General features: G+C 39.3%; 1 protein-coding gene across 1 annotated transcript in view; it reads left to right on the top strand.

Annotated features, from left to right (window-relative positions):
• SH3PXD2B (SH3 and PX domains 2B) overlaps positions 1–13,110 on the top strand; it is a 66,675-nt gene extending 53,565 nt beyond the window's left edge. Inside the window, exons 6-13 of the mRNA XM_053464706.1 lie at positions 2,867–2,892; positions 7,662–7,796; positions 7,950–8,054; positions 8,957–9,074; positions 9,442–9,668; positions 9,908–9,957; positions 10,122–10,247; positions 11,476–13,110. Of these exons, the coding sequence (XP_053320681.1) occupies positions 2,867–2,892; positions 7,662–7,796; positions 7,950–8,054; positions 8,957–9,074; positions 9,442–9,668; positions 9,908–9,957; positions 10,122–10,247; positions 11,476–13,005 (2,317 nt within the window). The 3' untranslated portion in view covers positions 13,006–13,110. The remainder of the gene's footprint in view (positions 1–2,866; positions 2,893–7,661; positions 7,797–7,949; positions 8,055–8,956; positions 9,075–9,441; positions 9,669–9,907; positions 9,958–10,121; positions 10,248–11,475) is intronic.
• The last annotated feature ends 101 nt before the right edge of the window (positions 13,111–13,211 follow it).

Here is a 13,211-nt window from a genome sequence, read left to right as displayed (position 1 = left end):
CGGTTGCAAGAAATATGGACATGATATGTCAACAACTGAAAGAATTAGTATATGCATCATAACAATAGTCAGTTGCATGATCAGACAGTTGTATACAGGCCAAAAGATTTATTGGTGTAATTAGCACTTTGTAGAGAGCATGTTATATTGAATAGATTGAATGTAGGAATTCTCCAATGTGAAATCTGGAAGATTGGCTCCATTCATCACTTTAAGGATTAGGTCAATGTGTACAAAAACAAAACTGCCTTATTTACACTATTTTTACCCCAAAAGTTTAGTGATGTGACAGTAATGGAGATCAAAAGAACAGCTAAGCCTGACCATATCTTAGCACTACATATTATAAAAGACAAAGACATTGTCCAGGCTTCCATCCATCCCTCCATCACAAAACTGCATCCGGCACCAAGAGTGTAGAAGCATTGGAGGAGACACAGGAATTATAGCTCTTCTTATATCTGGCCACATTTTTTACAATTGAAAATTGGTTTCCAAGTGCTTCCTAGATTGGTCCCATGATAAAAGGTTCGACAACCCGTGCTTGAGATGAGAGTGTGACATCTGCTTCTACTTTAGTGGTGTCCAAAAGTCTTTCTTATAACCCCTTGAAAAGACTTAAATGATATGGAATTTTTGTCAAAGAGCCCAACGTGGCATCTGGTTACAACATTCCCCCTGCGCTGTGTATCATCTTCCCCACAATAAATTATTCTTGAAAATAGTATATTAAAATGGAGCTCCTGTCAGTGTAACTTCTTAAGCTAGGAACACTTTGGTAATGACTATACTTTCCAAGACTTGCAGGTTATAGACATTTTAGGAGGTCAATATTTCCCAATTTGATGTTGGGCCACCTTGTCGGTGCTTTTTTTTTTATTAGTATGCCAGAGGTTTGGATAAATGCTTTGGTTCAGGTGAGCCAGTTTAGTATATTTATCTTAACTTTAAGTAGGTAATAGGTTCTAGTAAGTAAAGGTTTCAAAAAGCTTGATTTTGAAGAAACTCTTCAAATTTTTTGAGGTATATTATATAATTGCCAATAAAAGCTGTCTCTGCAAACTGCAAAAAACATTCTGAAAGAAAAAAGTTGGAAGATAGGGTGGTATTAAAGGTGCGGTTCCACTTAGTCAAAACATTATTATGTTGACCTAATAATCCTTAGCAGATCAGTCATTGTATGCTTTCTCCTAAATAACTAATCATATTAACCCCTTAATGACAAAGCCCGTACATGTACGGGCTCAACATGCATTAAAAACACACATTGAAGTGTTTATAGTTTTCATGGCAACAACTCATCACTGCCTGTTTTGGTGCCACATGACAATTATGCATTGACAGGAAAATTTACAAATCGGTCTCAAAAAATAATTATTTTTGGGACTTTTGTAGTACTAGGAATGATGAAATGCTTACTGTATTTAGTTAGAACAGGACATTTAACCACATGTGTCCCAAATAACTTTGCAGCGGTTTAGCATAAAACTCATAAGTTTTACCAAGTCTTGGTTAATTTAGTCGGATATGCGATAAGCCTTTTTTTTTTTTTTTTTTTACTTTACAGTTTCTGTGCCAGAGTAGAGAATAACACATGGTTAATGGGCTAAAATGAAGCATCAGTGTACGTTCACCATGTTTTGTTTATGATAAACTGCTTGCTCATGAACAAATTCCTTATTAGAAACATGTAGCCAAATGCGAAAGCTGAATCAGTCTTGCACATGGTTGTGATTCAGATGTTGTAGAAAAGTAACAAAAATTCAATAAAAGTTGCAGAAGAGCACACAAGAAAAGAAGGATACCCTACAATACGGTGCCGTAACCTATATAAGGCTGTCTCTCCACAATCCAACCTAAACAACAACTCAAATGATAAAGAAAGGTCAGCACACCACTGTTGCATTCAAAATCTATTATAAAGAATAAGTATTTCAGAGATACCACACAAGCACAGCAATTGGTACACATTTGCAAGGGTTAACAGGCTGCTTGCCTTTGCCATCACATACTCTCCCAATCTCACGCTCCCACCTGTAGATAGACCTGGCCACACGCTAGGCGAACATCCAAAAGTAACGTGCGACATCCGTCATCAGGAGGCCGCTGGCCTAAAGGTGTTAGGGCTACCTTGTGATTGCCGGTTTGGCCCTTAAGTTTAATAAAGGCCATAATAATACCAGAATTAATTCAGCTCGGGGGCCTCCCTGAACTCCATTCTGCATGTCTGTGAGGGATTACGCATGTGCCTGAAATATAGTTAAAATAAACAGTTAAAAATTAACAAAAGAATATCAATACACAAAATTAATTGGAATAGTATACAAACATGATTAGCTATGAATAAAAATAACATAACATAGTGTAAATCACATCAATATTACACTCCGTACCACAACAGTCCCATGCTCATGGTTCCCAGGTCATCAAAAATGAAGAAGGAATCCCATACGGAGTTAATGTACAGAAAATCCAGTCCAGACTGACATCAACTGGCATAAGAACTCCAGTGAAGGCATCTAACTTGTCCATGTTATGAAGCAGAGTAAAACGGTCCTATTGTGTTGATCAGAAGAAACAATTTATCCGTAATCACCATATAAAAGCCACAACATACACGTCCATACAAAGTGACAGAAAGGAGGACAAATGCACCTTAAAATATAATAAAACAACATACTGATTCAAATATCATATACGCAGACAGAGTGGACAAAACAACCAGAAACCAAAAATAATTTTACATACCGTAAATACTGATGTTATAACTTGTTAGTTTACTAATTATGTGGCTGTGGCATTAGGCATGTGTTGTAGTTTTTCTGCCATCTATGGTGCTAAATATTTGTTTTTCCTACTCTTTTAGGGAACCTATTGGAAAGAAAAGACTGGGTAAGTGTGCCTCCTTACTGCAGTATTTTATATGGTGATGCATGTAACTTGCAAAATGTCCAATTCAAAATGTGAATGTTGACCACTAATAATTTCTCTGGCATAAACATATTAGCAACTATTCATATCGATGGAATTAGGTAACATCCTAATTTTTAATCTATTGTTTCATATTTTCATATATCTGCTCCATATTTTTTCACTGCTCTGCCTAAGAATTATTTTATTACTTTTTTGGTTTGTGTTCCAGGTGATTTTGTAGCACTAGTATAATTAAGGCAAAATGATTTGATCTTGTCATTAAGGCTTCCCAGCAGACTCTCAAATGTCTTGCATTTTAATTAGAGCCCAGGTGGATTTTTCTTAAGGACTGTTTGAAAGATTTAACTGCTTACACTGGTGGAAAGTGGTCCCATCTGCCACTTGCCCCACAAATGTACGCTCACACTCTCACACTTACACACTGATGCTAACACACACTCCCTCTCCCACACACTTACACATTCATGCTCACACGCACACATCCATGCTCACAAACTTACACAAACACATTCATGCTCACACACACATACGTATACTCTAATTCTAGCATACATACTGTATATTCATACATACTCTCTTACTCACTCCCTCCCTCACCTCCTTACTTCGCCTGCAGCTTCTTTTCTGGCACTTGCACACACTGTGTGAGCAGCCAGTCTTTTACCCCTCGGTCATGTGACATCACGTTACACGATCTCTCCTAGCCAAAACTCTTCAAAAAGAGCTGTTGTGATGCGGACCGGGTCAGTCCAGGTCAGACAAGCTCTTTATGACTGGCCCCTGGGCCTGCCCACCCCTGACAGTATGTCTTTTTCAATAGAAACCTTAGTACTACTGCATTTACAGACAGCCACAAACATGTTGCAGTAAATGGTACATTGTGTTAAATGTAATGAAGACTAATTTTGTTTGATTTATTTGTGGACTTCTAATTTCTCATTAATGTTTTGTACTTGATTGATACGTTGTGGAATTAGGTTAAGAAATCAAATGTTGTATTGACTTTACTTAAATCATTTTCTTTGGCTAAATCATCCAAATGAAAATCAATGCAACTTTAAGTGGGTTGTGTTTAGACTGATATTTGTGGTGTGTTTCAGTTACCAAACACCTTTTATGTTATTTATTTTTTTAGCTTAAATTGGTTGAGATTCACACAGCATTCTTTTCCCTTTTTTGTTAGGCTTATTGACGAAAGCATCACCTTTCCTTAGAACAGGTAGTCTTTCTAATGACTTAGACCCCCCTCCACTTTCTGTCTAAACCACATCTCCTTACATTATGTTTGGTGTCTTTTTTTTTTTTTTAATACCCCCCCCCCCCACGCTGGTGATCGAGCATGTATGTGGTGATCAGACTAGCCTCACGTTACTTTTGTGTGTCACTGTCATGTGTGGTGGGTGCACCTCAGCTGTCTGGGGGTAGTAGGGATTTTGTTAGCAATGAACTACAACATCTACATCTACATGTTTCAGTGGCAAGTGTCAATGAAGAGGAAAACATGACTATGACTATGGTGCCCATGTCTACCTTTTTGATGATCTTGCCCTGTAACAATGTTCATATTCCTCCCCTCATTTTCTTTCATAAATGGAACAGTAATACAGTAGGGGGATTTAAACAAGTACATGGCTATACTGAAGACCAAGGACTTATCAAGGTCTCAGTTTAGACCTCACATGGGTAGACTAGATGGGCAGAACAGTTCTTATGTTCCATCAAATTCCATGCTTCTGTGTTGAATTCCAGTGAGCATGCACGTCACCATCAGTCATAGGAGGGATGATTCCTAAAATATAGGCACCCGGTGTTCTCTTTTGGTTTGGTCCATTTCAGCTGAGGTGTGACTAGTACATAAATTCACTAATCGTTGAACAGTTTTAGAATGTTTTCATTGAGTTTGTACTTGCCTGGATAATTGGGAAGGATGCAGAGGACCTTGAATGTATAAATTCTGTGGCTACCAGTGTTTAGAGGATTTTACTTGTTTTTAATCACATTTTTTGGGGGGGCCTAGCCACAGTTCTAATTAAAATATAAATCTTTTTTTAAAAAATGTCTCTGTCACAGAGCTGGTTAGTCCGACTACCTCTGCTGTCTTGTGCTCCCTTAGGCTGGGACAACACACTTTCCCCGGTTCCCCAGTCACTAGCCGAGTGTAGGGTAAAACCAAACGAAGACTGATTTATTTTGGACACACAGAGCTGGATATATCCAGCAAAACACGCATTAACATAAAATAAGATATTGGGACACAAACCACTCCCTTAATCTGCCTCCCAGAGACAACAGGGGCAGTAATGGGATTAACAATTCATAGGGGGGGGGACTGATTTATACAACATAATAATGCACCATGGGGTGGAGGGGTCTGATATTAAATTAAAACAATGGTGGTCACTCCCTGGTGGCAGATCCTGGCTGTCTGCTGGAGATAATCCCCTCAGCCAGTGATGAGATGATACTGCTGGGGGTAGCCACAGAAGTCTTTACAAACCCAGGGCCCATAGTCAATAGGGAGGAGGCTGGCAGTTAGGCCTCTCCAGTGGTCCCAGTGATGGAGGGTCCCATCACAGTCTCATAGGGACATTCCATTCCGGTTACATGGAACACTTGTTTCATGTGACTTTTAAGAAAGATTTGCAGATTGCTTTAGATAGGTTTATTGAGTATAGTCCTATGGGGTTCTTGATGCATCTTAGATTTCTTTACAATAATCAATAGTGTATAATACTCAAACCATGACTGAAGGTGCTAAAAGATGTCCCCCGTTTGCAGATCTGTGGATATTGCAATCAGAAAATGCAAATCCTTGTATAGCCTTCAGTGATTTGAGGTTAAAGTTTTTATTTTAATTAGCAAGATAACATCTGCAGTTTAAGCACCGTTTTATGATTACTCATTCATTAAAAAAACATTTCATTTAATTAAATCCACTTTGCTCACTAGGAAGTAAAACACTAGCAGGTAAAATGCAGGTCACTATACTGTAGTATCCCAAATACACCATGACATATTAGAGGAAAACTCCACGGTTCCTAGGAGTAGTAATGCTGGTAGGTCCAAAAACACATTAGAGGAAGATCAATAAAGGGCATAGCCTTCATCAAGGTGGATGCACAGTGTTTTTTTTCTCAGAATGGCGAGCGGTTTCTATGTATACTATCTATCATGAAACACAGTTGATATTAAGTTACGTTACTTATCATTGTGAACCTAATTTGTACACCCTTTGTAAACTTTGAAAGTATAGTTTCCAAAGATCTTACCAGTTGGGGAAAGCAGATCAGTATGTGAATGGGTATGAGCAGCACAAGTCCTTGGCTAGCACACCTACTCGCAGACAGCTGTATGACTTACTTTTGAACGTCATCAGTGTCGGGATGCACTCCTTGATACTCATTTGTTTTGTTAATTTTCATAAGGCGTCTGTATTGTAACTAAAAACATCCTCAGTTAAACTACTGTTTCTTGCCCAAAGAACTCAGAGACTGCTCTGTGACATCCCTTGCTAATTCTACAAAGGTAGAACCCACTTACCGGAACCCATTGTGTCCTAAACGTGTGAAAAGCTGAGTAATCTGAGTACAGGAACAATATTTAGTGTGCAACAAAACCACAAATGCAATATTTTTCGGTTAAGAATTGTATTGGTTCCACAAAAGGCAAAAAACAATCACATCCAGTAATACAAAAAACCCAAAAGTCAAGCAATCTTTTACAATAGTGACCACAATAAACAACCACCAACACAAATAAAAGTCAAGAAAGGAAAGAAAGAAAAGCGGAGAAACAAACTTTTGTTACCAACCCTTCAGCACTGCATAGGAACCTTGTAAAAAATCTAAATCATTAAACCAAATAGAGTTCTTGGAGGGTCATGGGATAATTGTACAGTAATTAGGGGCTCAAGCATATTGAGAACCCTAAACAAACAACTTGCTGAGGACCCATGTTTCCCAAAAGTAATAAAAAAGAATATCTGTTTATCTGAAACCTGTGTAGGACATGTACAGGCCTCTCCTCACACTCTATGGTGCCCCTTAGATCAATGGGGACCCCTGACAGTAATTATAAGTATTAGTTATAAGATAGTATTTGGAGGTTTGCTAATATGCTGTGCAGGATTTTCATGCGAAAATGAATTTGCTTAATTCTTTATTAAGACATTAAACAACATATACATAAGTAAAAGAATAACATACTGAACACTTTGGACACTCATTGTTGGACTCCTCCAGTAGGGTACTGCGGTCCATGTCCGTCGTGTGTAATGCGGTACTGCCCTCTAGCTGTGCTTCAACACAATCACAGAATGGCTTTGTTTTGCAAAATTTACGGTACTCACCCAATCAACAGCTGCTTCAGACAATGATTCTGCTGTCTACATTAAAGTCTAACTATAGCTGCGGTGACCAAGCCATGATTTCCAGCAATATGGAAGAATAGTTAATTTATCGCAAGTACTTTATCTCAAGGATACTTGATCCTAGACCTCCAGAGTGACCAAAGCCAAATTGAAATAAATCTTTATCTGGAAAACATTTCAATAAAGGTAGTTGTGAAGGTGAAATTAAGATAAAACATTGGCATCTAGATTTTTGTCCCAATTAATCTCCATGGTAGTAAAACTAATCTTCATCTTTCATAGCTTTGGTCTGGCAGCATATGTATTTATCTTACTATCCATACTATTCACTATTAAGTTTTGATGCCCTTTTGGACAGGTGGAGACTCTGCGTCATCAGATGCCTTAGTCCTTGATCAGTACGTGGTTGCGGCCGCCTACGAGAAGCAGGAGTGTTCAGAGATCAGTCTTCGAGTAGGCCAAGTCGTGGATATCATTGAGAAAAATGAGTCTGGTAAGAACAAGTTAAAAGGTCAACTATATCTAACAGTGACATGTCGGAATATATATGGAGAGTTAATACTTGGGCGAAATTGAAGATTAGTTTCTTTCACACCCTTTGAAATAATAATAAAAAAAAAACAATAAAAAAAGTTCTTATTTCTAGGCTGGTGGTTTGTGAGTACTGCTGATGAGCAAGGTTGGGTACCTGCTACCTGTTTAGAAGCTCAAGATGGGGTACAAGATGACTTTACAATTCAGCCTGAAGAAGGTAAGATTCCAGATTACAGATTGAAGTGCCATACTTTCAAGATGCATGTTTCTGACAACAAATATATGTCAACTGTTTGTCACTGTTAATTACTTTAAATGAATTAAGGACTAAAAACAAACTTTCCACATTCATAGCTTTATGTGTTATGTCTATGTGTCTGAACGTATTGTACTACACTTCATGTAACATTCACTATAACTCTGCATCAATGTGTATTTCTCCACTCGTCAACAGATTGCCGCTAAAAGAAATTGTCGCTTTAGGCACCAAATATATAACCTGGTGTCCTTAAAAACAACAAAACAAAAAAAACCTTTCATGAAAGGGTTTTTTTTTTTTTGGAGAATCATACCGGCTCCTCACTTCTTGTTTTGTCACTTCCTACTTTCCAACATGCTCCCAGCCCCTTGGAGATACTGGTCCTTGCCTAGGCATGTCGGCCGCCGACGGACACTTGGGGACTTATACACCAGTGGATGGGGTCCAGGTGCAGAGAGGCCTGTTTAATAGTCCCTGTTTTACTATCTGCCTGGCATAGTTTGCATGTCCTGCAACTATTTGTGTTTGCATGTTTTGCATGGGATTTTTCTTTCTAGAAATCAAACAATACAACTGTTTCTGTGCTTGCCTAAGGCATGTGTTTATATGTATCAATGAGAAAAAAATTATATATAAAATGAATATATTAAATGTATAACCTACAGCTATTTTTCTATTCTTGGTTTACCAATTAGATTGTTATAGTTCCGTATGAAGAAGTACAGATCACATGTAGTTTACTGGAGCTATGATTTATTGGTTGAAACGGCCATGACTGCTTCTAACACATATACGTGACCCATTTAAATCTTTATCCTAAAGATGCAAATATTTTTTCTTTTTGTTTTCTCTACTAACAGAGGAGAAGTATAGTGTAATCTACCCCTATACTGCAAGGGATCAAGATGAAATCACTCTGGACAGAGGAGCCGTGGTGGAGGTCATTCAGAAGAATTTAGAGGGCTGGTGGAAAATAAGGTATGAAGTACATCTTTTCCCAAGTGTGTTCAGTAGATATACTGGTCAGTGGCACCCGTGGGAAGAGGACGGTAAATCTCATTAACAATGCCTTTAGCCTAGATGTGTGCAAGATTTAAAAAAGCTTCTTGTCTCCTTTGCAATTGCATTCATTGTGTTACACAAATTTTTAGTGTAACAAGAAACTTGCTTAAGTTATTATTTATTGTTTTTTATAGCACCATCATATTTCATAGCACTGTACAATGGGTAGACAGGACATAACAAGCAGTATATAACATAACAATTTGACTTACTGAACAACAGGCGAGAAGGGCCTTGCTAAAACGAGCTTACAATCATTAGAGAATAATTTTTGCTTTCACAGATACAAAGGTGCCGAGGGCTGGGCTCCTGCATCCTATTTAAAGAAGATCAGTGGAGAACTGTTGGCTCAAAAGATGGCTGCGGGTTCCAGTGCCAACTCCAGTGCCCTGGACCTAGATGGCTTCTCCAGGCAGCAATGCTATGCTGGGCGTGAAAGGGAGATCTCTGGTCCTTCAAGAGATGGCAGATTTGATGCACGGCCTTCCCCTTTTGCTGACATTAAACGAAGTGAGGTTCCTGTATATTTTTCAGATTCATTTAATTTCACTTATTCACAGTAGTCCTTACCATTTGTTTTCAAAAACACATTTATTAGCATAATTTCCGGTACACAGAGATGTAATTCCCTTTTTTTGGTGCTCTGAAAACAAATGATTTGATGTTACAGCTTAGTCTGACACCGAAGGATTGTGTACTAATCTGTGTTGAGCTTTGTTGTACATTTATTGTTTGTTTATAATTCCCAGAATCTCCTACAATGAGACAGAGACCTCCACCTCGCCGAGATCTTACTATAGTACGTATTATGTGGTGAGCCTGATCCATTACTCCCTTGCTTTGTAGACGCTGACATGCTTCCTTCCTTTGTTATGGAGCATGGTCTGTTCTTCTTGTTTAATCTTCATTAACATTAACCTTTTCATTTTACTGATTTATGCCTTATTCTTTCTCACATTTCAGCCCCGAGGTGTGAATCTCCCAAAACCACCCACTCCCCCACATGTTGAAGAAGAATACTATACTATTGCAGATTTCCAGACAATCATCCCTGATGGTATCAGCTTCCAAGCTGGACTTAAAGTTGAGGTGAGAAGTCTTTCTGTGAGCCCTGTTGTCGATCTGTTGTAGAAATGAATGTCTTGCTTTGCAGTTGTCTGTGTTGAACTCAACACGGTGTATATAATAGGGCTGCAACTAACTATTATTTTCGATTAATCATATAAAAAAAAAAATGTAAAATTTTCATTTATTTAAAATAACTGGATGTTTAAAACAAACAGCAGAATAAAAAAACTTTGAGAAAAATGCATTTCTTGGTTTTATTTCACAACCTGCCCCCCCAGTTATAGACAGCTGAGCCCAGGCTTGCCACACTGCCTCCCAGATATGGCTTATATCCCCTATATTCCTTGTACCCCCTATATGCCATAGTGCTCTCTGATATGCCTTATACCCCAGATATTCCTATGCACCCCCAAATATGCCACTCTGCACCCCCAAATATGCTTTCTACCACCTATATGCCACTGTGCCCCTGATATGCCACTCTGCCCCCCCCCCAGATTTACCCCCCATGCTCCATACTCCTTGGTGTCTAGTAGAGGCAGCCGGTGAAAGCCTGCGCGATGCGCGTAGATAAACCTCTGCTGCTGGCCGGCACTTTCGCTGGAGCTTCTATAAATGAGCACCGGAAGGTCATGTGACGCAGGTGCTCCATCATAGAAGCCCCAGTGGAAGTGTCGGCAGTAGCGGAGGTTGTCTGCACGCATCGCACAGATGCCCACCGGCTGCCAGAGAGGAGCATCCGGGGCCCCTGCAGTGCTGCGGGGGATCTGGATCTTAGTGTTATTATCCAACCTCTATTTAAGGTCGGATTATAAGATGAAGGGTATTTTTCAGAGCATTTCAGAATCCTCATATTATATTCGATAAAATTGAATCAACTAATCGATAATGAAATTTGTTGGCAATGATTTTCATTATCGATTATTATCGATTTTATCGATTAGTTGTTGCAGCCCTAGTATATAAACACATTCCTCTTCCCTGGTTACTATTTCTAATACTATAATTTAACTACTGATAATAAAAACTGTCCCTGATGGGTATGCTTTTAAGCATATCAAAGGTAGAGTACTTATAAGTACAGTTAGTCCTGCATGTCTATTCTCAGCAAATATTGTCATTACCGTTTATTTTTAGAAGATATCAATGTATTGGATACATGTCCCATTTCAAACTAGGTGTTCTCTGTCCCCTCTATACCATAAACTACTTATGAAAAATGTATATTTACTTTGTTTTTCTATACTAGGTGATTGAGAAGAACCATAGCGGATGGTGGTATATTCAGATTGATGATAAAGAGGGCTGGGCCCCTGCCACCTTTATTGACAAATATAAAAAAACAAGCAATGCTTCAAGGCCAAACTTTTTGGCTCCTTTACCTAGTGAAATAGCCCAGTTATGCTTGGGAGATGCAAGTGACAACAGCTCTTTTGAAGAAGCCTCTGGTCCCTGTAGGCCTCTGCCAGAACCCCCTCAAAATGGAATGGATTCTGGGGCCAAGTGGTCCAAGGACTGGAAGAGCAAAGATCAAGGGGGTAAAAGTACTATAACAGATGCACGAGAACAAAGTGTGAATAATGTGTATGATGAAGCAGCTCATGCTGATGAGGAGGAGAAGCCAAGTCTACCACCAAGAAGAGAATCCATGCTGAAAACAGAAGATACTTCTGAGAGGCCAAGTATTCCACAGCTAAGGGCTCCTCCCCCAAAACCACCTGGTGCCATGATGCCTCCTAGTCTTCAGAAACCAATTCCACCTAAGGAGTCTAAGAAACCTGAACTTAGAAATGATAAAAGCAAAATGTTCCAGCTGAAAAATGAAATGGGCCTTGAATGTGGTCATAAAGTGTCTTCTAAAGAGCTCAAGAAACCTATGCTCAAGCCTGTCGCCAACAAACCAAGAACTGAGCTTCCTGCAGAAAAGCCAGAACTGACAGCTCCAAACCCTTTCCTGAAGGCCAAGCCGCAAGTGAGGCCCAAACCAATGCCTGCTGCAAAGACTGAACCACCAGCAGAAGATAAAGTTGATATTTCTAATCTAAGAAGCAGACTTAAGCCAGCTGCAAAGTCTGTAGATAAATCAACTGAGCAGGATTCGGTTGCAGGTAGTGGGATCAGCGATAATGCACTGTACACTGCACCTAATACAGGGTCTGCTGGCAGACCCCAGGACAGACCAGACATCAAGCCTCCACTGAAACAAGAAAATGATTATTTTAGGGAGCCTCCTTCCAAAGCACTGCCAGTACCTGTAAGGACTGCAGGTACTGAATCAAAGCATGTTACAGCACCTGCAAGAGAGCCCCTACAGAGGCCTGTTGTCCCTCCAAGAAGGCCCCCTCCTCCTAAAAAAGTCTCTGCATCAGGTGACCAGTGCGAGGGGAAACAACCTTCTGATTTTGCAGCTGCACCAATGGCCAACAGGCCAATACTGTTCCCACCAAAAGCTAAACCGTTCCTTCCTTCATCAAGCATTGAGGACACCAAAGTAAAAAATAGCTTTGTTCCAAAGACCCAAGCACCGAGACTGATGGACAAAGCAGAACATAAAGAGAGATCTGCTCCTTACATGCCCCCATCTGATATTCTCAAAGAAACCCATTACATTGCCGTGGCTGATTATGATGGTGATGAGGATGCCAACAGCTTCAAGGAAGGGACAGTGTTTGAGGTGCAAGAAAAGAGTTCAAGTGGATGGTGGTTCTGTAAGGTCCTCAGCGGTGGTCCAATTTGGGAGGGCTGGATACCTTCCAATTATCTAACAAAAAAGCCATAATGGTTCCTTTTTTTAGTTTACAAAAATCAATAGTCTCCTATTTTCTTGTGTATTTAAATGGCAGTTTTATTTATAGTTTTACATAAAGTCTGCTTTTATACATTCCATTTTTTTACTTTTATTTTAGCAGTTTGTTTTTTTTCTTTCATTTTTAGAATAACAAGAGAAGGATTTGTAAGTGGACAGGACCTGCACTACAAAGCAAA

This window comes from Spea bombifrons, chromosome 4, assembly GCF_027358695.1.
Source record: "Spea bombifrons isolate aSpeBom1 chromosome 4, aSpeBom1.2.pri, whole genome shotgun sequence".
In the NCBI taxonomy this organism is placed as follows: domain Eukaryota; kingdom Metazoa; phylum Chordata; class Amphibia; order Anura; family Pelobatidae; genus Spea; species Spea bombifrons.
The sequence above is the reverse complement of the archived record's forward strand: the minus strand, read 5'-3'. Positions and strand labels throughout refer to the sequence as shown.